Source organism: Tripterygium wilfordii, chromosome 8 (genome assembly GCF_013401445.1).
Source record: "Tripterygium wilfordii isolate XIE 37 chromosome 8, ASM1340144v1, whole genome shotgun sequence".
Taxonomy (NCBI): Eukaryota; Viridiplantae; Streptophyta; class Magnoliopsida; order Celastrales; family Celastraceae; genus Tripterygium; species Tripterygium wilfordii.
The window spans coordinates 9,535,564-9,562,542 of NC_052239.1; the positions used below are offsets into that span (position 1 = coordinate 9,535,564).

Here is a 26,979-nt window from a genome sequence, read left to right on the forward strand (position 1 = left end):
TAGGGAGTGGCCCTTTCCGCTGGTTATCCCCCATTGCTAGGTATTTTAGATTGGAAAGGCTTGAGATGGGTGGAGAGCACTCAAAACCAATCAAGAAATTGGAACCAAGTGCAATATACCACAGGGTTTTGTTGATGCAGGTTTTTGTTCGCCTGGCATCAACGCCTCCGTGCCTCGAACCCTTGATCTCGATGATGTGGGGGAGAGACACTACCACCACACCAAGCTGGGGTGGTGGTAGTGTCTCGGCCTCACACAAATGTGGTCACAGGTTCGAGACGCGGAGGTTCAACCTCTAGGGGATTTACGGGATACAGGTCACAGGTGAACAAAAGCCTACGCCTCCCCCCCAAAAGGCGCCTTTTTGTTGATGCAGGTTTTTGTTCGCCTGGCATCAACGCCTCCGTGCCTCGAACCCTTGATCTCGATGATGTGGGGGAGAGACACTACCACCACACCAGCTTGGGGTGGTGGTAGTGTCTCTCCCCCACATCATCGAGATCAAGGGTTCGAGGCACGGAGGCGTTGATGCCAGGCGAACAAAAACCTGCATCAACAGGTTTCTCTCCCGATGTTCCATAACCAACTTGGAATCTTGCCATGGATGTTATTGTCTGTAAGATCCAAATATGCCATTTTTTGTTGGTGCCTAAGGAAGTTTGGGAACTCCCTCAAGTTGCACGAAGCGAGTGCAAGACTCCTCCATTTTGGAAGAGTAGCATTTGGAGTAGTTTCATTGAGCAATGAGAAATTGTTATATGACAATTCGAGATCCACCAGATTTTTCAAGGAAAAAAAGAGGTCAAAGTTTACAATTCCAGTCAACTGATTTCATTCGAAAGATAGTTGTTCAAGATTGACTAACTTTGAAATCGAATATGGAATTGGACCTTGCAATTCATTTTTGCCAAGGCTTAAGCCAGTTAATCGAGTGAGGTTTGTAAGCCAATGAGGGATTCGACCACTTAAATTAGTCAAGTAAAGGTTAAGAGCAACAAGTCGACTAAGGTTCTATAACATGCGGGATTTCCCCATTTATACTGCATTGTCCAACGCTCAAAAGAGTGAGTTTGGTTTTCTCACTAAGCCAAGACAATGACCCACAAGTCAAATTATTATTATTTGAAACTGTCAAATTGGTAAGCTCTGTAAGGTTGGCAAATGAAGATGGGATTTGGCCAAAGAAGTGGTTTTGTATGAGTCCTAGTATGGAGAGATTGGTAAGATTACCAAGTGAAGAAGGAAGTGGTCCTCCAAAATTGTCGAGAGCGAAAGCTAACGTAGTTAGTGAATGAAGGTTTCCTATTGAAGCAGGTATCTGTCCCTGAGAAATTTGTGCTCTCAAGCCATACTATCTTAAGAGGTGAGCTCTACTAAAACTCTGAAAGATAACCAACAAGGTTTTCATTCATCCCCATGTTGGGATCCTACAGGTTTGACAGTTGAAAAACTCTATTTGGAAATCTACCGAGAAGTCCACAGTTTCTAAGATGGAGAGATGTCAATGCAGAAATGTTTGCCATGTTGTCGGGGACAGTAGAAGATATGTCTACATTATCAAGATAGATTTCCTGAATATGAGTTAAATTTTGAACTAACCTCTCCAGGCCAGGCACTTTAAGCTCCAGCAATCTTCGGCCGTTGATTCCATCCACGCCTCCAGTCAGATAAAGCGAAGTCAATCTTGTTAATTGTGAGATTTCTGATGGTTTGTGGCCGTGGAATCCTGATGAGGCGAGGTTTGGGTAGGTCAGATGTGAAAGGTATCGAAATTCGGAAAGGATTCGAGAGTGGTTGAAGTCGTTGTCCGCAAGGTTAAGACCTTGAAGATGAACAAGGTTGAAGAGGGAGCTATTGGAGCTGATTGAGCCATACAACCAGCTACTACTGAGGTCAAGGCCAATGACATGGTCGGTGATTTCATCACACTCAATACCGTCCCATAAGCAGCAGTCTCCACGTTGATTCCATGATATTACTTTTGGGTAAGAAGAAGGATCAAATGAAGCTGACCTGTCAAGGACAAAGCTTTGGTTGAACTGCAGCAACGCAAAGCTCTCGTCGTTGTGACAGTGTGGTGGCGTGGAATTGGAAACGTGCATTGGAAGAAACGAGGATGCTAAGAAAAGCAAGGCTAGAAATCCTGAGGGATATTTCTGTAATGAAGAAGCCATGGTTATGATCAGATGAAGAAGAAATGAGTACCAATTGAAGCAATTTATAAGCACAGCCAAACAAAGACCTTAAATATCAAGTCAATTGCGGAGTTTACTATAGAAGCTTTTTTACATCACATTCAATTGAGTAGTCTTCTTGACATTTAAAAAAGAAGAACGCAGTCTTCTTTTCTTTGAAATCTTAACACACTCTTTCATAGTTTTCAAATCATAGAAAATACGTACATGACAAAAACTTTGAAAAAGACTTTCAAAATGCATTGCCGACCAACAAATTAAGCTTTGCACTTAATCTATAGCTGCATAACTTGGAGTGATGATCGATCGTTGATCTTCACTCCAATTGAAGATGAAGACAGATTGCACAGATACTCCACAATAGGTAAGGCAACAAAAGTCTTCATGCCTTGTTCGATCGACGCGGCATGCATGTACTAAATTGTTGCATGCCTCAACTAATTTTCATTTTATGTAATTAGTCCACAAAGGCCTGCAAGAATTTATTTCATTGCATGTCTCATGGGTCCACTCACATGCAACAAAGAAAATTTATTGCATGTCGTCGTATGAAGAAAGAAGAAAAGTGGTTTTCTTTTCTTATAAATTATGTATGAGTTGTAAGAGATAGCATTGGCGAGCTAGTGAGATGGGTTGTAGTAGTGTGGTGCATGAGAGAAGATAGAGAGAGTTTCAAAGCAGTGAATTTTTTAGAGAAAAAGAGAAGAAAACCTCAGAGATAATAGTGAAAGTTTTAAGTGAACTAAAGTTCGATCCCCTCATTTTTACCTCTTCGAAAGTTTTCCACACAAAAATTCTTGTGTTATTTCTAGTTCTCATCTATTGTGTTATTTATTTTTCCCAACGATCAATGATTAAATATTGTGTTATTTTTCCCAACAATGATTAATTGAAACAAAAATAATAAAGATCTCAGTAATAACCATCCCGGCTAGAAGTATCCCAACAAAGTGTGGCATTCATTGATTGGTTGTGGTTTTCAATGGATCCCTTACTATGATGTCATCATACCTATACCCAATGAATGCATACCACTTGCTATTGAGATGCTTCTGGAATAGTTGTTACTGAGATTCCTAGCATTGTTGTCATTGAAACTGACAAGTCAAAGTCATATGGTGACTTTTGAGCCTTTTTTTCCCAGTTTTCTGAGACTTAGAGCATCCATAATGGATGCTTGATATTAGACTTATTAAGGATGCTTGATATTAGACTTATTAAGCACTTGCAACACTAGTTTCAAGTAATTATATTTACAGTTAAAAATTAAGCAACGACCACCTTATTTCCTTAATTTACACTAAAGAGAAAGGAACTAAATCAATGATCACCCAGATAATAGCTATATATCATCAAAACAGCGATGATAGTCGTTCTTTCTCCTAAATCTACACAAAACAATCAACTACTTATTGTTCTTCTTCTTCGGAAAAAATGAGCAAGTAGTGTTGGCGTGAGTCCCGGGACACAATTGTTGGTGTTACAAGTCAAGTCTTCGGTAATTGTCTTTATATGTCAAAGCCTGAGAGATTGTTCGGGTATTAACACGTGTTCCTATCGATAACTTACATATATATATACACACTGAATTTAGCAGCTTTGATTTCAAATCTTATGTGTGGATCCTTTTATCACCGGTTCGGGGGTTGAGGGTTTTTGGGGTTTGAAGCTTTTGAATGATTTGGACATAACAAGTAACAAAAATGGAAGAGAATTGGTGACAAAACCAGCCCTTAATTTTCTATATGGCAATAAGATGAAGCAAGGGAAATCAGCCCTTCCTAATAAGTCAATATCGTTAAGTCTGAACATCATTAGAGCATTCATATGAATATGGTTTTTAATTGTTGAAATATTAGTGTTTATAGCTGCACAAATTGGAGTGTTGGTTAACAGAAATTGTTAAGTCAAAGTCATGTTAATTATCATGACTTTTGAGCTTTCTTTTTTTTTTTTCAGTTTTCTCATATCTCACTTCATGTTTAGGAACTGCTAGTATGCTCGTACGGAAATCTGTCATAAGTTGATGTAGCCGTAAAATACATGACATGAATTTTTTAAATTATTTTATATGGACATGTACGACACGTGTCATTTTGTTGGAGTGTGAATCTACAATGTTCCTCTGCAATACCGAAACTCAGGGCTGACCCAAGCTCAAAGCAAGGGCTTTGGACACCAAACCGGCCAGGACCCAGTACTTCCAAAAAAAAAAATTACATCCCATCTAGGTAATTCCTAAAATCATCTCATGCTCGCATTTTATCTTGGAATAGCGGCTCCCAAACCATCTTTAGACTGCGTTTGGTAAAGTTTTTGTGTAGCATTTATGCTTCTGATAAGTATAAATGCTACTACCTTGCCAAATAGTGATTTCATGTCGGGTATTCCAAGGTAATTTTTTGGAGTATAAATGCTTCTTTCTCAAATGCTTCCTAAGAGGACAATTTTATCAACATTTTCGTGCACATTACTATTTTGTCCTCAACAATTAATGTTAACTCATTTTTACCCTTCAAGGCAAAAAACAATCACCGCCGTACGAGAGGGAGGGAGATCAGCTTCGGAGCGCTTCACCGGCCACTAGGATGATTAAAAATGTATTGGAGCCGGTCAAAATCCCACAAAACAAACAAATAATATAATTAAACAATAAATTAACTATTATTAAAATAAGTAAATTAATTAATTAATTATAATTGATAAGTATCTTTAATTTATTTTAATTCATTATATTAATTGCATAAATTAATTGTTTGTTTGGAAGCAACTATATTTTTCAATTACAACTTATATGCATAATACCCTTGTACGTAATTTATCACAATATGTTACACAACACAAATGTTAACAGCAAAAATTCTACCAAACAATACATCATTCAGGCAGCATATCTACTATTAAAATTATCTAGTATTTCTGTTACCACCATTTTTATTGACATATCTGTTACTTTACAATGTTTTACCAAATTGGTCCTTAGTCTATTTATGAAGTGGTGTTGCCCACTATTCTTATAAGTCGCCCAAAATGATTGTATCCAACTATCCATTACAAAGCCCATGGCCCTATCTTGCCCATCTCTTCAATAAAAAGTTCTGGACACTGATTTTTTAATAAAAAATTCCAGAAAATAGTAACATTGCGAGAAGAAACATTATTGTTCTTCTTATTATGTGTCTTCTCCGTTCAATTGTCTTTTTTTTTTATTTATTTATTTCTGTGATGTATTAATATCCTCTCAATTTTTTTCCCAATATGACACCACTTTACGGTACCACTTTGAACGCTAAAGTAACTAGGGTCAGCTCTATCTAAACTCATCTTCTCCAACTTGTTTACCTCTTTGTTTTTACTAAAGGATTTTTTTATTGATTAGTTCTTCTAGACCATAAAAAAAATGACTCTTCTAGATTAAGAACAATCACAATGGTAAAAAAAATTTGTTGGAACAACAAAATGTATTGGGAGATGTGTTTTGATGATGTGATTAGGCCAACAAAATATATTGGTACCATGGTGTAAATTTGCTGGCTTGATTTTGATGTAATAGATGTGGAACCCAGTATTATTTTTGGTGTAGTTGTGAATGTGGTACAAGTGGGTCCGATGTGTTGAAGCCAACAATGAAGACACCAATCTTCCCTTCTCTCATGTTGTTCCCAATAAAATTGGGACAACAAAATTGTTTCATTGTGCACACTTTTGTATTCATGTCTCATTAGATTAACACCATTGTAAGTGCTCTAACACAGACTTCATCTCTCTGAAATCTTAACCATCTCCTTCATAGTTTTCAAATCATAGAAAATGTATGACAAAGGTTTTCAAAATGCATTGCTGACCAACATAGCTTCTCTCTTAATCTATTGCTCCACAAATAGTTGGTCTTCACTCCAATTGAAGATGAAGACAAAAATTGCGCAGATATTCCACAAGAGATAAGGCAACAAAAGGCTTAGAGCTTTATTCCACACGGCCATGCAAAAAATTCTTGCGTGCCTCAATTTTCTATTTATGTGATTACGTATGCAAGAATTTATTTCATTGCATGCCTCACGGGTCCACACATACATATGCAAGACAGAAAATTTATTATTGCATGTCGTATGAAGAATGGAAAGTGTTTTTCTTTTCTTATAAATTCGTCCACACATATATATGCAAGAAAGAAAATTTATTGCATGTCGTATGAAGAATGGAAAGTGTTTTTCTTTTCTTATAAATTATGTATGAGTTGTAAGAGATACCAATGGTGAGAGAGATGAGTTGTAATCGTGTGTGGCGCGTGAGAGAAAATAGAGAAAGTGAGATCCAATTTGTGAGTAAATTGAAGTTATAAAATTATTGGATTGTGCTAGTGATTAATCTATGGGTGAAGTTGGTAATCCATTGATATTGTGAAAATTTGAAGTGGTCTAAGAATCCCATCATTTTTTACCTCTTTAAGAGTTTTCTACGATAAAATTCTTGTGTTATTTCTAGTTCTTATCCATTATGTTGGTTTTTCAACATTGATTAACTAAAACTGGTAAGTAAAAGTCATATGATTGACTTTTGAGCCTCCTTCTTTTACCAGTTTTCTCAAACTGTATCCCACGTCATGATTGTTAGTTCCTACTTGACCCAATTATACAAAAAAATAAATTTTCAAATGACCAACAGACACGTTGCCAACATCATCTGTCAAAACTCTGAAACAGTGAATAACAGGGAATACTCTGATGCAAAGAATTCAAAATGCTCTCCATGTCAAGTTCACAACTTCCTAATTTAATTTTATATGGTTGTTTGATGTTTCTTGCTAATTTTGGGAATCTTCTGGCTATGATTCTTGTTTATATCTTTCCAAGTAGGAAATAACAAGTGACTCTCTAACCCAAACTTGATTATCATTATAAGATACAGTTCACTTTTCCAAACTCACGTCCAAGTCCAACCCATCACAAGGCATTTAAGGAGCTTCAAGTGCTCATGGCTTTAAAACACGTCTCACCTCACTAAGTCAAGGAAAACAAGGGCTTATAACATGTTAATTAAGTCTTTATTTTAACAATGTGATGCTTTTTCTCAACAATCTTTTCTTGGTTAATTTGTCTCATTGTGATTTTTTTTATTCAAACTTGTATAATGGTTTTGCCTTCCTCCTTTTTGTTCTCTTCATGTTTGATCACGAGAAGTAAATGTAGGACTTTGGTTTCTCTGTTGTTTTGCATGGTTTGGTCGAGAGAGTAGAGAGCCATAGATGGACGTAGATTCTTCTTCCTTTTGTTCTTTTGTTGTAGAATGGTAGGAGAGAAGATAGTTGCATGCTTATTGGATATTTAGAAGAGAAATTAAAGTGACTGTCTTGTTAGGCTACTAGGCAAAGAAGCGGATGGCTAGTAATTAAAGGAGTTTTGGTTAAAGGTGGCAGAAATGTAGAAGTATTTGCAGAGGTCTTGTATTGATCCTCACATGAGATTTGATCAGTGGAGCATTGAGATATAACCAACTATCTGCACTTCCCAATTCAAAACTCGAAATCAATCCTATCCAATACATTGTTCGAGCGGAGCCCAAATTGCTTTAGAAATTAAGTAGGAAAAAAAAAATTACCTTACCTTAAAAGCCCTTCATCAATGGTTGCTGAACTCGATTACCCTGGGAAATCTAGCTTCAGTATATTGATCCCTCCGTAATTTTCATAAAAGGACAAATATAAAATTTAATATCCCAACATTGTAATGCTGAGATCGAGTACCAACCACCTCGCAACTCTTATTAAAAGACACACAGCAAAACTAGATTCAAAGTTGAAAATGCACTATTGGTAATTTCAAAAGGAGTAATACGAACTAGTGGAGTGGAGAGCACCTGATTTGCCTTGGGAAAGTTAAACTCTCTGTCTTCTCCTTATTTGTCTTCCCCTTATTTGTCTTTCCCTTATAATCTGCCTTTCTCTTATCTGCCCTCTTCTTTTTCGTTCCCTCCGACTAAAGGTTTCCACAAACCACTCATGTTTCCATGTGGTGAACCTGCGTCCAAAGATAACTCCAACCGCCACTCCACTTACATATCCCATAGCAATTATCATCCACTGAATATATACTGAAGAACCACCTGAACTCTGATCATCTTCACCTGTCGGAGCCAATGGAGGTGATTCCCCGACATTTCCACACGTCTTTGACAGCGGCTTCCCACACAATCCCAAGTTTCCCTCGAATGAGTTGTTCTCGAATGTGTCAAACTGCATTCCTTGTGGTATATGACCTGAGAGATTATTATGAGAGACATTGAAGAATGAAAGGAACGTCAACTGTGCCAGCTGAGGCGGAATCTCTCCCAAGAGCATATTGTTTGACAGATCCAATGATTCAAGATCCATCAAGTTCCCTATGAGTGATGGGATGCGGCCTGAGAGGTGGTTGTTGGAAAGGTTAAGTGATCGCAAATTCTTTAAAGTTGTGATGGATTCCGGAATCTCTCCATCAAATTTGTTGCTTGAAAGATCAATGGCTACAAAGATACTTGGGATCTTTGGATATACCACATTTAAACCTTTATTAACCAATGCCAATTGAATTTTCAAAGGATAATAAAGGGTCCAATAATCAGACATCACCAAAGTTGTACTTGCCTCCATGTATGACCACTCTTTCTCTTCAAATGCTCTCATACCATTCCATATTTGGAAATACTCAAAAGGAAGGATTCCAGTAAAAAGGTTATTAGAGATGTCAATGATGTGCAACATGGAAAAATCAACATTTGATGCAGGCCTTCCAATTTCACCAAAAAGTTTGTTAGATCGCAAAATGAGGACTTGTAGATTACGCAGAGCTCCTAACCAAGATGGGAATGTATCGCTAATCTGATTTTCACCAAGATTTAGAATCCATAACATCGTATGATTCGCCAATGACATTGGTATTCTTCCCTGAAATTCATTGTGGCTCAAGTCTATCATCCTCAAATTACTTCCATTTACAGAGGCTTCAGGAATGCTACCATGGAAGTAGTTGTATTTGAGGTTTAACACAGTCATACTATTGCCCAAGCTGAACAAACATTGCGGAACTGTGCCATTCAAATGGTTAAAAGACAGATCTAGGGAATTCAGATTAGGCAGATTGCAAAAGCCTGTAGGAACTTCTCCAGTGAAATTGTTGTTTGAGACAGAATAGTCGATAATTGAAGGTGGTGGTATAGGGAGTGGTCCTTTCAGCTGGTTAAAATCCATTAAAATGTGTCTTAGATTGGAAAGGCTTGAGATGGGTGGAGAGCCGTCGAAGCCAGTCAAGAAATTGGAACCAAGTTCAATATACCATAGGGTTTTTATACCGATGTTCCATAACCAACTTGGAATCTTTCCATGGATGTTGTTGTTTTCAAGATCCAAAAATGCCATTTTGTGTTGGTACCTAAGGAAGTTTGGGAACTCCCTCAAGTTGCAGGAAGCGAGTGCCATATTCCTCCACTTTGGAATAGTAGCATTTGGACTGGTTTCATTGAGAAATGAGAAATTATTATATGACAAACCGAGATCCACCAGATTTTTCAGGGAAAAGAAGAGGTCGAAGTTTATAATTCCGGTCAACTGATTACTCTCAAAAGATAGTTGTTCAAGATTGACTAGCTTTGAAATTGAATCTGGAATTGGACCGTGCAATTCATTCATTTCAAAACTTAAGGCATTTAATCGAGTGAGATTTGCAATCCAATGAGGAATTCGACCACTTAAATTAGCCGATTGAAGGCCAAGAGCATCAAGTCGGCTGAGGTTTGCAAGAACATGTGGGATTTCACCATTTATATTGCATGCTCCAATGCCCAAAAGAGTGAGCTTGGTTTTCTCACCGAGCCAAGACAACGACCCACAAGTCAAATTACTGCTTGAAAGTGACAAATTGGTAAGCTCTGTAAGGTTGGCAAATGATGAGGGGATTTGGCCAAAGAAGTGGTTTTCTTTGAGTCTTAGTATGGACAGATTGGTAAGATTACCAAGTGAAGAAGGAAGTGGCCCTCCAAAATTGCAAATAGCGAAATTTAACGTAGTCAAAGAATGAAGGTTTCCTATTGAAGTAGGTATATGTCCTGAGAAATTTGTGCTCTCAATCCATAATATCTTAAGAGGTAAGCTCCAGTGGAACTCAGGAAGATAACCAAGTAGGTTTTCATTCATCCCCATACTGAGATCCTGCAGGTTTGGTAGTTCAAAAACTCTATTTGGAAATGTACCAAGAAGTCCACAATTTCCAAGATGGAGAGAGGTCAATGCAGAAATGTTTGCCATGTTGCTAGGGATAGCTGAAGATATGTCTACATTATCAAGGTAGAGTTCTTCAATATGAGTTAAATTTTGAACTAACCTCTCCAGGACAGTTCCTTTAAGTTCCAGCAATCTTCCGTTGATTTCATCGACACCTCCCGTTAGATCAAGCAAAGTCAGTCGTGTTAATTGTGAGATTTCTGATGGAATTTGACCGTGAAAACCTGATGAGGCGAGGTTGAGGTATGTCAGTCGTGAAAGGTATTGAAACTCAGAAGGGATTCGAGAGTGGTTGAAGTCGTTGTCGGCAAGGTTAAGACTTTGAAGGTGAACAAGGTTGAAGAGGGTGCTATTGGAACTGATTGAGCCATACAACCAGCTACTACTGAGGTCAAGGCCAATGACATGGCCGTTGTTCTCATCACACTCAACACCATCCCATAAGCAGCAGTCACCATTTTCTCCATGTTGATTCCATGATATCACCTTTGGATAAGCAGAAGGATCAAATGAAGCTGACCTATCGAGGACAAAGCTTTGGTTGAACTGCAGCAACGCGAAGCTTTCATCGCTGCGACAAAGTGGAGGCGTGGAAGCCGAAACTTGCATTGGAACTAAGGAGGATGCTAAGAAAAGCAAGGCTAGATATCCTGAGGGATATTTTTGTAATGAAGAAGCCATGGTTATGATCAGATGAAGAAGAAATGAGTACCGAGAAGCCATTTATGAGCACGGCCAAGCAAACACCTTAAATTGCAAGTGAATCGCGTATTTCACGTTTATATCGGTAAAAATTCCAGCTAGCTCAATAATTGTCTATTAATAGAAGTTGCACTACATTCAAATGACTATTCTAGAGATTCTCATCATCTATAACTGCTGCACGACTTGGGCGATTGATTAACTGAATTTAGCAGCTCAAAAGTCATATTCTCGTACTCAAGTATCCCACTTCATGCTTATCAAAAAAAAAGTATCCCACTTCATAATTGCTGGTGTCTACTGGACCAATTATTGAAAAAGAAAGGGAAGAGAATTCAAATACCCATCAAACACATTATCAACTTCTTCGGTCAAAACTCTGAGAGCATCTACACCAATTTCTTTTAACATATTCGTTAAAATACAGATAAAACACCACTTCTTTTTATTTTATAGATTCTCTATCCAATCAATAATGCATCAAATTACCTATCATATTCTCTACATTATTAAAATAATATTTCTTTCTCTTTCCTTTATTGTAGCTAGGTGAGAGTACAATGTAGGGATGGCAACGGGGCGAGGAGGGGAGAGGCGGGGCTGGGGAGGGTATGCCATCCCCGTCCCCGAACCCCATCCCCGCCCTTTGAGATTCGGGGATCCCCGTCCGCGATGGGGATGGGGATATCCGATCCGGACCCGATGGGGAGAATTCAAATTTTTTATATTTAAACTAGTATTTAGAAAATTAGAGTATCGAGATTATCATAATAGTATATTTGAATATTTAATTTGTCATAAACTTTAAAAAGAAATTATATTAATATATATATCGTAGTGTAAAGCATTTAACTATTTATACTATATAATGTATAGGATTTACTTAGGGTTTATGACTACATAGGGTTTAGAATTTAGGGTTTACGAATATGATTATAATGATCCAAATTACAAAAAAAAAAATATTTTGGTTTTGTTATTTAGTTAGGTTTTAGGGTTTAGAAAGTAGGGTTTAGGGTTTATATGATTATAAATTTATAATGATCAAATGTTTTAATAAAAAATATATTTGAGTATTTGAGTTAATGATCAAATGTTTTAACAAAAAACTTATAATTTATAATTATATATAATATGGACTAGGAGAGCATATCATATTTTTCAGTATGAAAAATATAAAAAGATAAGTATACTAAATACAAATTAATATTCCTATATATATGTACAATATATTATACTCCCTCCATCCCATTTTAATTGTCATCTATTCCTTTTTGGGATGTCCCAAAATGCATTGCTCATTTCAATTAATTAAAACTAATTTCATCTATTTTTTCAATCTTACCCTTATTTACTCTTAAATTGAAAAGCTGATGGAGTGAATTCCTTGGGAGTCATTGACATCTTAATTGTCCTCTATAAATGAGGGTATAAATGTCAAATTGAAGGGAAGTAATGTAATTTCTTAAACTGTGTGTAAAATTGAAGGGGACAATTAAAATGGGGCGGAGGGAGTATATGATATATCTATATAAATATTTATTTATTTATTAAAGTATTAAGTTCGGGTCGGGTTCAGGGCCGGGTATGGCATTACCATACCCTACCCATCCCCACAATAATTGTTTCAGGTGGCACCTGACCCGTACCTGTACCCGAAATTTTGGGTCTTGGATCCCAGCGGGTCGATCGAATTGCCATCCCTAGTACACTGGTGATACAAATATTGATTTATAAAGAAATTCAAACTGAGAGTGCTCGTAAGCAACTGTGTTGAGCATATGCAGTGAAAATAAAGATGGAGAAGATTGGTATAGAGGAGACGAATGAGGATGCCACGATAATCAATTAACAATGGAGATTGAACATCGGTAGAGACCGCAAGTTGCAGTGATTGTAATAAGAGGAGAGAGAGAGTATGTGAGACAGAGGAGAGATAGTATGTCAGACAAATGAGAGAGAAATTATTAACTCAAACTCCACTTTTTGACAGTTTACAGATTTTCTATTCAATAACAACGACATCAGTATCTCTATTCTAAATGAAAGGGACTATTTGCACTCCACGTTTTCTCATTTACACCCCATTTCCCCCAAAATCCAAACGCGCCCCTGTACCACCACTCTCAAATCCCTTGTCCATTAATGGCAACATCGCTTCCCTGTTAATAGCAGTATGCTCATGTCTTTGAGCCCGATTTCAAAGTCTGTAACCTTTATCGATAGCTCACGGTTTGAGATCGGACGTCAAAGCCTCTCACACTCGCACCTCCGCTTGCACTTTACGAAATGACCGATCGATGGGGTCTCGTGCATTGGACTAGCCGATGCACTGTAGAAGAACCCACCACCACTGAAGAGTCCGGACCCGGGTCCATGAACATGACCAGGGCTTGATGGAGCACTGACATAAGGAGTGGAGCAGGTATTGTCAATGTATTGTTCAGGGACGGAGTGGGTTCTACCATTTTTAGGGTTTCCAAGGTCTTGGGTTGAGGTTTGGTTGGTTGGAGTTTAAAGCTCCATGCCTTTCTGTGCACGAAATGATCGATGGTGAAGAAGAAAATGCCAGTGAGGGGACAAATGGGGTAAGGGCGTGTTTGATGATTTTGAAAAATAGGGTGTGTATGGGAAAACGTGGAGTGTAAATAGTCCCCACCATTCTAAATCTTTACAGCATCAAAATATTAATTTCTTCTTACTTTATTATTACTTGTCTATATTATCTTATTTCAAGTAAAAATTAAAATGTTTCATTATATATTAATTTTAGAAAAAATAATTAGCATTAATTATATATAAAAATAATGAGTAAAAAATATAATTAATAATAAATCGAAAATTATTAAATTATAATTTGCAGACATATATGAGCAAGTTGAAGATGGTTCTCCAACGCCAATACTGGAACACTTATGAACTAATGAGTTTCGAAACTTTATTGACCAGCACATTCGCATCCGAGATAGAGAAACACATACTCAACTTCAAGCTGACCTTGTGGAGCATTTGTGGAACATTCATAGCAATGCAAATTTCTAATTTATATGTATTATTAATGTGTAATTTCCTAAGTTTTAATATTTTCTATTTTAAATTTAATAAAATAGTATGTTATTAATGTCTTTCGTAATGTTTGAATATTGCAATGATTTGATAAATAATGAATATTTTATATGATAGATATTAGTTAATATTAATTAATTATAAATAAAAATATGACGTAGAGATCAAGCATTTACAACATTTATTTAGTATTAAAAATAAAGGTATTCATTATTTTACTATTTTAAATATTTACCTACTTGCTTTTTGGTTATCTACTAGATACCCATTTGATCAAGTATCAGAAGTAGATAATGTTAGGAGATACCAATGTAGTGTGTTTTTCAAAAGACAATTTATATGATTTGTTATCTATTTTACATACACCAATGTGAGTGCTCTTATAATTGGAAGAGTTTAGGGAATTTGATGCAGAGATGTTTTTTAACAAGTTATTTATAATTGTTCTCAATTTTACAGATACTCATGTTTAGGTAATTTGATGTGGATGCTCTGATATAGCATGTAGAGCATTCCGAATGGGAGATGCAATGAGGATGCAAATGGCCTTAATTATCATTTTGCATCCCTAAACCACCAAATCATGAGTGAGATGCAAAAATGGTGATCCACCTTCTTGGATGCAAAAATGGATCAAAATGAGAGAGAAATGGAGAAGATGCAAAAGTTAATTATTACACATGATTTCGAATTTTGAAATTGATTTATTTAAATTTATTTAGGAAATGATTACTCATTTGGTTATTTGGGTTAAAGTTGGTAATTTTTTGTGAAATCAAATGAGATATTAAAATACTGTAACAGTAATCAAATTGGTGTTTTAATCTCTCGTTTTGGTTAGTTTTATTGAAATGGCTTACTCTCACAAGTACTTCTATCTTTTATTTAAAAAAAATTCTCCCTTTCTTTTTTCATGGAATCTCCCACTCCGATGTCTGCAAATGACCCATAGTTCATCATCTTCATCTTTTTTACTTGTATAATAATTAAGAAAATATAAATTTCCATTTTAGTATGTACAAAAGAAATTCTATTAATAGTTAAAAAGCATCAACCACCCTCTTATTTCCTTAACTTACAGAAGCAAAAAAAAAAAAAGAACTAAATCAATCACCTAGCTATCATAAAAACAGCAATGATAGTCGTTCTTTCTCCTAAGTCTAGACAAAACAATGAACTTATTGTTCTTCTTCTTTGGAAAAATTGACCAAGTACAAGTACAACATCATAAAACTACTACCTTCCTTAGTGATCTTCAACTAAAGAGAGCTCCATAGAGAAGCACATTCCAAGTGTCTGGTAACCCAGGAAGGCACCAATGACTGCAGTCTAACCCACTGTGTAGACCACTATAATATGAAGGATGCGCATCCTTCCTGTACTGTGAGAGTGTTGTTATGTCAAGTAGATACACTGGTTTCTTAATCCTACTCAATACTTTGTTCACTACTACCCACGCCATTGGTGTCCCCGCTGGGTACCTCGTCCCGAAGTAAGGGTTTATCTCTTTCGCGCACGATTTCGACGGCTCGTTCCAGTCCTTCCCCCTAATGACATAGCCAAGATCATAAAAAAAAACAGAGAATGCATGCATGTACTAGTCATTATATATATACATAGGGCCTAATATAAACTTTCGTCACTCGACTATACCCATGGTTTCATTTTCGTCCTTAAAACCCTTTTTTTTCTCTCCAAATTTCATGTCTCAACTATGATGAGAAAGTACCAAGTTCGTCCCATTTATAAGTATTATCTATAATCTCTAAAAAACAGAGAATGCATGGGCGTCAATTAGCTTACTCGTAATGAACAGGAGAGATGCCTTGGAAGAAGACTCTGGTTTTGGAAGGATCAACATTGAGGTTGACCCATCTAGCCCATGTAGTCAAACCTTTGTAGTACGCAATCATACGATTCATGTCTTTGTACACTTTGTTCCCATCCTGTACATAATCCCATCTGCAAACCAAAATAATTCAGAACACCACACACATATATCATAAGCATGAATGAAGATGAGAGATGTAGCATGATCATACGGTTGAGATCTTCCGGTGTGGGTCCACCAATGCCAGGAGTTAAAGATCAACATGTCCATGCCTTTCCAGGCGTTGCCACCTCTTATTGAATTTAGGTTGAGAACTCTTCCTTGCTTCTCACTCACAATATCAACTAGATAAGGTGTTCTATATAGCAGTATTTGTAATCCATATTCCTGATCACCACAACCACAAAAAGTATACTACATTAACAAAATGCAATGTTATGATTAGAAATTAAAATACGAACAGCTTAGTATTTTAACTTTATTACAAATCTCCGCACTAATCTCGTCCAGCCCAACCCATTAAGGGTTACTGGGCCGGACCAAGCAAGGCTCAAGCTCATTGATCTTTGTCAATGAGCCGTGCTGGCCCATCCCCCAAACAGACCAGGCCATTCCGGCCTCAAGGCCCGGCCCATTTGCCACCTTTACTTTGTCATTACCCAGAAAGAATTTAAAAAAAATAGCTGACCTGGAAATTTGTAATAAAGTAAAAAGTACTTATTATTATTATTAACAAGACAAAAAAGGAAGGGACTGAGTCTTGCTTAAAATTTGGGAAACATTTACTACCACACCACAGACTCTCTCACTGACATATCCCCACGAAAGAGGAACAAAGACCTTTCCCGCCACCAATCACGCTCCTCTTTCAATGCTTCCACGTACACGCTCTCTTTTTTATCCCACAAATACAATAAATGCTAATAATAAAAACAAAATTCAACTAAAAAATCATCAGTAATGATGCGGATCCAAATAATTAGTATTTTAATTATCACAATAATTAAGTTGTATGCATAACATTTTATGTGAAAGATGTAAAAACCACGAATTTACTTGAATCATATACATCCAACTCAAATGTTGTAATATTAACTACTAAAATGTTTATTATTTTCGAAAAAATTACGTTGACTTCAAAATATTTTAAATAAATTTTATTACAAAATATAAAAAAAAAATTACATTTATTGAAGTCCTAATACAAGTGATTAGAAGTAATTATGAAATTCTTGATTAAAAACCCCATGCATTTAAAGTTAGACTGTCTCTTTATGGCTGGCTAATTCTGACCAAAGCCAAACTCCTTTCAAAACCAGAAACTAAGAAGGAATCAAATTCAAACACCAAAGACAGCTTTTTTTTCTGTCTAAAAAGGCTATAAAGAAAACGACTAATCATTCTGTTCTATGCTTAATATAATGAGCCGAAAATTAAGTTTGAATTCAACAAACTCACCTGAAAAACAACAGACCCTAACCCATCTTTCCTTACGAAGGTGTACTTAGCATTTGGAACCCACGCGTGAATCATACAAGCCAATGAAGTCCATTGATTGAAACTCAGCGAATCACCCACAAACATTATCTTCTTCCCCCTCCATTTCTCCAGAAAATACAACCCATTAAACCTTCAATAATCACAACAGTAACAGCATCAGCATTGTCACAATTCAAGTTTGTAATTCGATTAAATAAATAAATTAGAGAGAGAGAGAGAGAGATACCTGGGGAGGTTGCAGGAGAAGGGCTGCCATCTGTATTTGAGGTACATATTATCAGGGCGACCATACTTCTGACAATTGAATTGTGGATCTATGAAGGGACATTTGAAGGAATCGTACAGTGGGTATGAGGAATCCCATACCCATTTTCCTTGGAACCAATTGCATTTACTTCCAAGCTTTCTTGCTGAGTTGTAAGTACTGGAAAGAGCACTTGTGCCATTAATGGAAGTAAAGTCTTGAGCTTTTGCAACTGCAGAGTCGTATAAAAACAGAGACAAACAGAGGATCCACCAACTACAGCAGGCTTTGAACAGGAAACCCATAATTCTTGGGTTTCGATATCAAATCAGATCGATTTGTTGTGGGGGAAATGACGAGGAAGTGGTAGAAAAAGTCTTGTGCGGACAAGCGTTTAAATAATGTTCTCTGTAATAGAGAGAGAGAGAGATTTCACATGGAATTTGCCACATCCCACAGGCCACAGGGGTGGGTTGAGGACTTGAGCTTCATTTTGATATTAAAATATTTTTTAAGATTATAAAATATATAAAATTTGGACTGTTTAATTGATTGTTTGACCTTTTGTAATTGTCCTAATCCTACCTAATGGGCTAATCCTACCGTATCTTTTGTTTCATTTCAATTTATTATGTTGTTTATGAATTTTTTCTCAAACAAAAAAGACCCTATTAAATACAAAATCTTGTATATTTCTCATTTTCACATAATTCTTTTAAAATTTTAAAAGGCCAAATGGGCCCACTTCAAGCTCGACAATAAATTACTCGTTGTCCATCCTTTATTTTTTTGATAAAATTAAGGATAAGTCCCTCATTGGAAAGTTTTGTTCCAACAAGAACACTCTTAAAAGCCTTATTCCATAAAATCCATATAGCTTGAACTAATATTCTAAGAAAGACAAAAAGTCAAAATATATGGTTTTATTGTCTAAAATACCCTTATCTTCATCCTCAAACATGACACATGCCTCCTGCACATGATTCATCTTAGACCTCCACCAAAAGCTTTGTCTTCGCTGTCGGAAGCTTCGTCTCCGCCCCTTGTGGCTTATTTGAGAGTTCTATGGCATTTTTTAGTGATTTTTTATCAGGATTTTTATTGTGTTCGAACTAGATCTACTCATACTCACCACGAGACTTGTAGATCTTGTTCTTTTCCTTCGATCTATCATCACATCATTATTTTCGGCAGTTTCTATGGTGATTTTCATGGTTTTTTGGTTCTGATGTGAGATTTGTAGACTACAGATGATATGTTATCTATTTCGATTAATTTGATATCTGTCATAATGTTATCTGTCTTGTTAAATGTTATCTGTTTTGTTAAAATGTTATCTGTCCTTAAAGAAATGTTATCTGTTTGAATTTCTAAAATGACCAAAATCGATAACATATCATAACAGATATAATATCTGCAGATTCAGATTCGATTTCAGAAGAATATTGACAGATGCAAAACGGATATAATATCTGCAGATTCAGATCCGATTTCCAATGGAAAAAAAGAGTTCGAAAAAACAATAAAACCTCAACGGTGATGCGCCTTGGTCTGTGGAGTTGATTGAAGGTGTTGATGGTCGCCGGTGTTGGCTGTATTGGTCGGATCTAGCTATTTTTCAAACGGTGACCATGATTTCACGAAGCTTTTTCAACAACTCGAGTGATTTTCTACAATTGGTGATTGGTGGGCTTTGATCGAGCTGATCTAGAGCTTCATGTTGGTAGTTTGTTCGTCGGACATGATGGTCGGACGACCAACTTCCGATATGGTGGCGCAAGGAAGAAGAAGAAGAAGAAGAAAGGAGGAAGGAGGAGGAGGGAGGGTATTTTGGTAAGTTGATAAATTTTGTCCTTTTTTCTAAAGTTTTTTTAAGATTGTCCTTGTTGGAATACAACTTTTAAGTTTTGTCCATAAGGATAAAAACCCCTATTTTTTTTTTGGTAAACGAGAATGATACCATACAAAATTGTCATTTCATCATCCGATATGAATCTAAACTCAGAGTCAGACCGTAGGCTAGAGCGCACATAAGTTTTCCATTGACAATAAGGTAAGTTGAGCAGAAGTCCCGTGCGTGGCCATAAAGATATTACTCTTAGTGAAAATTAAACTCAAGAGCTCCTGAGCCACACGATTTGACTCTACATTCACCAACTAGGTTATCACTCAAGCAAGTGGTTTTCAAGTCCTTATTCAAGTCACATGATACTTAAATTTCTAGTTTAATATGTACTTAATGTTTAAATTCTTTTTTTAAAAGGATTATGAAATCTTTGGATGGATTCCTTTGTGCGTTTAGTCGTTTAGATCCAATTAATTTTTTGGGTTAAAAGAAATTGCATTTAGTCTTTGATTGAATTTGATGCTAAAAATAATGGGAACATTTTGTTTTCCTGAAACGGAAGCACTACATGTTCATAATTTTGATGTCCATAACTGTCTATAATCTAGGTGGCATGAGGAGAAGTGTGGGGGACCATTTTGTATTAAATGGTCTCCCACACTTCCCCTCATGCCACCTAAATTATGGACACATATCATTTTGGTTTATGAAAATTAAATTTAAAGGGGCCTTTATGAAAAGTCATTTTTCTTTTTTTTTCTTTGTTTTTTAAAAGCGCTAAATTGAAAACAAAAAAAAAATATATATATATATATATATATATATATATATATATGATTATTATGGTATGATGAAACATATATGCCATATTGCCAGGTTTCATCATAATGTCAGATCTGTCTCTCACTTTTGTCCCAATTAAGACATCATTGATGATCTCATACTCAACAAATACTACCATCCACAATCATTAATTTGAACCCTAGTTTCTCATCTTAATTGATTGAAGCAATGAAGAGAGACTAAATCAATTACATAAAGAGAAAATCAATCCACAAGTTACGGGGGCACAAACTGATCAATTAGCCTAAATCTAGATCTAGCTGCAATTTTTTTCCCACCAAATATCCATTGGAAATTGGAATGTTGAAATTAATTAATGACTAATTAATGTCTAATTAGCATCACATGTGGTGCTGAGAGAGAAGACCTCCCAGAGAATTCTTTGTTGAGTTAAATCAGGGAAAAGGAAATTCATTGAATTAAGGGAATGACAACCGTCATTATAAAAGGAATGTTCCAACTCAACTCATGTACATTCTTAATCGAGAATTCACTCTTAATTTATCACCAAGGGGAAAAAAATGACTTGAACATTGAAGTGTCACCTTCCTTTTGTTCGTGTAAGTGTCGAGGTTCGTCATATATATCATAGCTTGGACCCGAGCTGGTAACGTGTATGCCGCATAGACACATTTAATAATGTAATCATATACTGATTAATCTTTGCTTTAACTAAAAGTAATCATCCATAGAGTGGAATATTAAAGGCAATCAAGGTCCATTAAAACGGCGGGCAGAGTATATGGTCATGCAACCCCACCAAAACCACATATACAATATGGGGGGAAAAAAAGGACCATGGCTTTAATGGCAAGTGACCATTTTCTATTTGGTTTCACATGTTGTGTGTTGAAGTCAGTTCAAGATGATCACTGGCCTTTGCCTCCTGTAGTTTTTGGAAAAACTGGTTATGTAGGGTCAACCAATGAGTTGTCACCCACTATTGACTACTTTGCTTGTGATTATACTTTTTTTTTTTAGATCAAAAGATCTAATTGTATCTAATAATTTTCTCTACTAAATGAGTAAACGAAACTCATCAAGACAAGACTCATCAACAAAACGAAACAAAGTAAAACCTACTAATACTATCAGACACCGTAAATACTACATCGAGTAGAATATTCGAGTATTAAAAAAACAAAAACATAACACAAAACAAACAAATGACTATTGTCTTCACACTTAGGTAAGATTGAAAAACAACAAACTTGTATCTGCATAACTAGATCTATCAATTTGAAACCGCATCCAAGACAAATCTAGCAAATGAGATTGGAACCAACCAAAAACTGGTCTCCAAAACTCTCTGCACCTACAGCTAGACTGGAGGAGACGGAGATCATTCTTCTTCACCGCCTCCCCTTTGTTTTCATTTTTCTAGGGGGGCTATCTTAGTATGCTTGCTGAATAATTTGAGTATTCTGTGTTTTCTATATGTGGATTTGTCAATTGACAATATTCAGTGCAAGTTTGTTAATGGAAAATTTTATTTTTTTAATTCAATAACTAATTAAAATGCCTTTTTCTTTCTTTCTTTATGAAAAAATAGTTTAATCTATTATCTATAGATATATTTTTTAATGCCATCACAACTTAATTTATTGAACGTCACCATGTAAAGACAAGATTAAATAAACAGGATTGAACTTTGTGCATCCAATTGCATGTATTATCTATATTATTATAGGCGGGTGCAATTGCTTGGTGGAGGTTGGTGTGGTTCAGCTATATCTTATTATCTAAATCAGGTTGAAAACGAGTCTACAATTTTATTTTGTTTAATTGAAATACCAGCTGTTTGGTTGAAGATAACAGCTACCCTAACATGGAATATAAGCCCAAAATATTAGCCATGGAGGTTCGTCAACCAAAGTCATGCATTACCATGCATAAATAGATATTCTTAATGATAATTGAATATTATTTTACATTTTCAACTAAATGTGTGTCTTATACTTTCTTTGTGCATTAATTGTAAGGCGAGTCCCTAGAGAATGAAGGTAGTAGCTATATATGTGCTAAAGAGAAATCGATCCAAACACTGTAAATCAATATTTTCAGTTTTCGACCAAAAGTCTGCACGATTTTGTTTTTCTTATGCCATTTTCAATTGATCTTAGTCCAAAAAGCGAAACTTTACTTATATATACTATTGGTTTGATTATGCCAATCGAATGTGAGATAAAGTATTAACAATATGATCACCAATGAATGAAGCACTAGATGATTCTTGATTTTACACTAAAATTGTGTAGTGTTACTGTATGCATGGATGGATGTGTAGATGCTAGAGAGTGACCATTCATGGAAGGAGTTAGGGCAAATGCAATGGTGAAGTGGTATTGGGCCAACAAAGATGTTGTCTTTTGCTGATGTGGCTGTATTGTAAAATGGGTTTTGCTTCTGTGGCTGTATTGGGATAAGTGTTTTGCTGATGTGGATGTATTGATATTTGATGTTTTGGTGTAGTTTTGTTGTGGATAATATGGAGGAATGGAATGTTGTTGGGTTGGATGGAAAGAGAAAGTGTGTGGGAAGAAAAAGTGTATAGAAATTTGTGTTTTGCTGATGTGGCTGTATTAAAATAAGTGTTTGATTTGACTTTTTATGTAATAGAGGTGGGACCGGGCCAACAAAAATGTTGACCCAGCAAATTCATTCCCATTGCATTTGCCCTTAATGAAGCAACCTTTAACGAATGTGATGAACTGAAATTGGTAGGTCAGATCAAGTGGATAATGTAGTGTGGCCGACAACATGTGGCATGATGTTGCCAATTCACCATTTCTCCATGTGCTCTACAACCTCTACTGGTCTCAACTCTCAACATACGACACCGTTTTTATCCCTTTTTGTTTGTAACTTTGAGAATTTGCTGTGATGTAGTTGTCAACTGTGTTATATGTCATGGCTTGCATTATAGAAATACATCATTTGAAGGCATTAATTGGATCATGACTTTGTGATTGTCAATAAAGAAAAAAGGATCACCAAACGAAGATAAGAAACTAATTACGTCACTTTTGATAGCCACCCAGAAAGAAGAAAAGAAAAAGAAATTGAATAATAAAAAAAATTTATGCAGAGGGCCTTGGACTCTTCCAAGTGGGTTCGTGTAGGGGAAAGCGTCGTCACTAAGGCGGCTTCGGGCCCTGCTAATTACTTAAAAAACAAACTTATAGATGATGATTGATGATCATGAGCTAATTGACCTTACTTATGTGTGTGTGTGTGTGTGTGTATATATATATATATATGTGAGATGGACTGATGGAGTTTACAAAGCATACATATCTTTGAAGCTAACTAATTGATGTAACTTTAATTTCTAAATTATCTTCAATATGTGATTGATGGGTCCATTATATATATATATATATTCTGTGAATTGTTGTCTAATTTGTTGTACACGCCTACTCAAAGTGGGGCAATCATTCTCGATCCATTAAATTAAACAAAATATGATCTACTTTTGTTGGTATAGCATTAACTATGTTATTTATACGTATAATGTTGATCCAATAATAGGATATGGGATTGACTAATTACTGGCCTAAAGTGTATAGAGAGAGTAGGTTTTGGCATTTATATATGTTGTCTTTCATTTCAATCTGAAGTCAGATTTGCTAAGCGATGTTAACAAAGAAGAGAGAGTCGATATATATGATTAGTAGTTAGGGTGTTAAATAAGTACGTTTTGTGTTGTTTTTAAGAACAAATATGTTGGCTTATAGTGGAGAAAAAGGTTTGAGGAATCTTCCAATGGAAGGTACGTAGGCCACATGAAAATGGGCTAGGATTGTGGGCCATGTAGCAAAGGAGTCCGGCCCACTTGAATGGCACTATCACTAGTATCTTTCCTTAGCTACATACCACAATATTTTCTTTAATTTTCCATCTCAGGATCAACAACCCAAAAATCATAGCAGCCGCCCTTGTGATGTGACTCAGTTTGGCTGCATCTATCAACCTTTTTGCCCTTAAAACACCAAAATATCACACACACACACACACATATATGGCTTCTTTATCAAAAAAAAAATTATGGCTTAACAAAAAAGCTTACTTTGTGTTAATTTATTACAGGATTCGATTACGTGAAATTCTGTTTATGTTGAGAGTACCACCAGCTAAATGTGGCTGCTGGTTGGGCCTATCATGGAAATTAAATTATCAACTGAAACACACCAACAATATTGTTTTCTTTAGGTTTATCATTCACTAAGAATACATCGGACCCGCAATGTTTTGTTTTTCATGGACCGTCACTAATGGTATTTAGACCCAGAACACACGTTGTTGAAGCAAGAAGGTATAGACTTTACTTATGGTTAAGCCACTTAGTTGGATTATGCCAGACTAACGTGGAATTGTAGTATTAACAAATAGGCCTTCTTTTTTAAGCAACAAGTGCAGACGGGCCCACACAAGGCCCACTATAAGAAACCAAAAGTGTTGGCCTGGCTGCAGAATATGCTCTACCCAAAATGAAATTCTTTGGCTGCTGTAGGCTGTAGTTGTCTACTTGCAGGCAGACTAAGGCCTCTATTTTGTTATCCATGAATGGCCCATGGAAAATTGGGCCTTTAGCATTAGTAGATATTACAACCCACTGAGCGAGAAACCAAAATGTAAAATTGAGGCCCATCAATCTCTCATAGAAACAATTATTGTTCAATGCCTATAAAATAAACGAGTTAATTTACCAAGTTTGACTAGTCTTCTTATTGTATAGAGGAGAGGACAGAACATATTCTATTTATTTATTGGATTTGACTGACTTGTCTGAATCGTTACCCGGCGCACATATCAAAGATCATAAAGACTTGGTCAACTTTGTCAGGTTGTTTGACACTGCCTCGTCACTTTCTTAGTAGCAACATTATAATAATACGCGGCTGTCATCTCTCCATATATATATATACACATACATGGATAAGATGAGATAGTTTCACACAATTCCCAGTTTCGCATTTGCTCTATAAACTTTTCAATCTCCGACTCTTATCAGAATGATGAATAAGCTCTTGATGGCCAAGATTCTGTTAGCCATGACGGTCATAGCTTTGATGGTATCATCCACGGTGGCTAGAAGGGGCGGCGGCGGTGGTTCACAGTTAGTGAGGGGTGGCGGACGCGCTGCTTCTACATCTGCAGCATGGAGCCTTGCAGATTCTGGATTTTGTTTCATTCAGCGTCTCCTCTTCTTTGTTTTTGTTTTCTTCGTCATTCAATAATCCACTTATTGTACTCTTCTTTATTTGATTCATCCTACTAGTTATGTGTATGAAATTATGAATTGATCTGCAAGTATATGTATTGCCTGGCTAGATCAGGATCTGACATATTCACTCAAACCTTCCTCTGATGCATACAGATAATAGCACATTAGAGTAGAGCACTCCAACCAGTGGCGTACCTGAGTTTATGGGGTCTGGACAAACTCTAAAAGGGACCCCTTAATTTTTTTTTCCCGTTATTATCATATAGTTCTTAAAAGTCTAATTCTAAAAATATTACTTAAATATGACTCTTCTAGCATTTTGAGATGCAAAATCATGAATTACTTTAATATAATTAATTTTTTTCGTCAAATCACTTTCAATAGACAACATAGCTAACCCATTTAACCTTTTTTGCGACAAGGTGGACTGAATATATGATTCTATCAACTTTAAATTTGAAAAACTTCTCTCTGCAGAGGCTAGCGTTACTGGAATAGTTAACAATATTCTATATATAATCTATGCATCTGGAAAACCACCATCCATTGTTTGCAAATGATTAAGTATTTCAATAGGCTTTTTTATTTCTTTAGGTAAAATGTTACACAAAACTTTTAATTCTAAAACTAAATCTCTTCCATCAATATCATAAAAAATGTCACAATTCAAAAGTCTTTTGATTTTTGAAGAGGCTTTTGATTTTTTTTTTCTTAATTTCTTTATGGGTTTATCTAACTTCTAAGAGTCTAAAACCTAAAGTGGTCTTTCTTACTTTCTAATTGGGTTGAGCCCCTCACTTTTATTAGTTTGTTTTAACTCTCAATTCTTTTTGAGCTTTATAAGTAATATTTATAGGCTTTAAAATAGATTGAGATTTGTTTTAAAATAAACTATCTTATAACTAAAAATTTTCAAAATTTGGGACCGTAAAAAATTTGGGACCCTGGGCTAGGGCCCAGCTCGCCCAGGCCCAGGGCCGCCCTTGACTCCAACAAAGAAAGCTAAAAAGAAAGCCTTTTATTACTTTCCTCTTCCCACAAAGACCCTCTCCCAATCAGCTGAACATAATACTCCATCATCCCTATAAATTTATAATTGTTGGGATTGGAAGACAATCCATAGAAAAATGAGTGATTTTCATGTGCGTATGTATAATCACTGGACGCTGTTAACTTATATTTAGTTCAAAGTGAGACTGCCGCCATTTGCTAGTGTCCTCACAAGCTCATACCATACAAAATCACAATACAACAATTAATTATACCACAAC

At 36.0% G+C, this 26,979-nt stretch overlaps 3 protein-coding genes across 3 annotated transcripts; all 3 read right to left on the minus strand.

Moving 5' to 3' along the window:
• Positions 1-1,003: 1,003 nt before the first annotated feature.
• On the minus strand, positions 1,004-2,174 carry LOC120003622 (receptor-like protein 7). Its single transcript, XM_038852639.1, has 2 exons — positions 1,521-2,174; positions 1,004-1,324 (listed from the first exon to the last, which is right to left on the minus strand). The coding sequence occupies exons 1-2, from the start codon at positions 2,172-2,174 to the stop codon at positions 1,004-1,006; spliced, it is 975 nt and encodes a 324-aa protein (XP_038708567.1).
• A 5,896-nt stretch (positions 2,175-8,070) lies between these two features.
• On the minus strand, positions 8,071-11,172 carry LOC120003623 (receptor-like protein 7). The gene has a single exon (XM_038852640.1). It carries the CDS (start codon positions 11,170-11,172, stop codon positions 8,071-8,073), a length of 3,102 nt encoding a protein of 1,033 aa, XP_038708568.1.
• A 4,078-nt stretch (positions 11,173-15,250) lies between these two features.
• On the minus strand, positions 15,251-18,232 carry LOC120004200 (protein trichome birefringence-like 39). The gene is made up of 5 exons (XM_038853471.1): positions 17,775-18,232; positions 17,507-17,678; positions 16,260-16,435; positions 16,021-16,179; positions 15,251-15,764 (listed from the first exon to the last, which is right to left on the minus strand). Exons 1-5 carry the CDS (start codon positions 18,095-18,097, stop codon positions 15,473-15,475), a joined length of 1,122 nt encoding a protein of 373 aa, XP_038709399.1. The 5' UTR covers positions 18,098-18,232; the 3' UTR covers positions 15,251-15,472.
• Between the last annotated feature and the right edge of the window lie 8,747 nt (positions 18,233-26,979).

Bases quoted from the DNA above. Each gene is read 5' to 3' on its own strand.
- LOC120003622 (XM_038852639.1), bottom strand. From the start codon at position 2,174: ATGGCTTCTTCATTACAGAAATATCCCTCAGGATTTCTAGCCTTGCTT. The intron at 1,325-1,520 runs GCAAACATTTCT...CAAATTTCTCAG, and splicing joins CTACTGTCCCCGACAACATG to GGACAGATACCTGCTTCAAT.
- LOC120004200 (XM_038853471.1), bottom strand. From the start codon at position 18,097: ATGGGTTTCCTGTTCAAAGCCTGCTGTAGTTGGTGGATCCTCTGTTTG. The intron at 17,679-17,774 runs GTATCTCTCTCT...TGATTATTGAAG, and splicing joins TTCTCCTGCAACCTCCCCAG to GTTTAATGGGTTGTATTTTC. The intron at 15,765-16,020 runs GTAAGCTAATTG...CTATGTCATTAG, and splicing joins ATCTCTCCTGTTCATTACGA to GGGGAAGGACTGGAACGAGC.
- LOC120003623 (XM_038852640.1), bottom strand. From the start codon at position 11,172: ATGGCTTCTCGGTACTCATTTCTTCTTCATCTGATCATAACCATGGCT.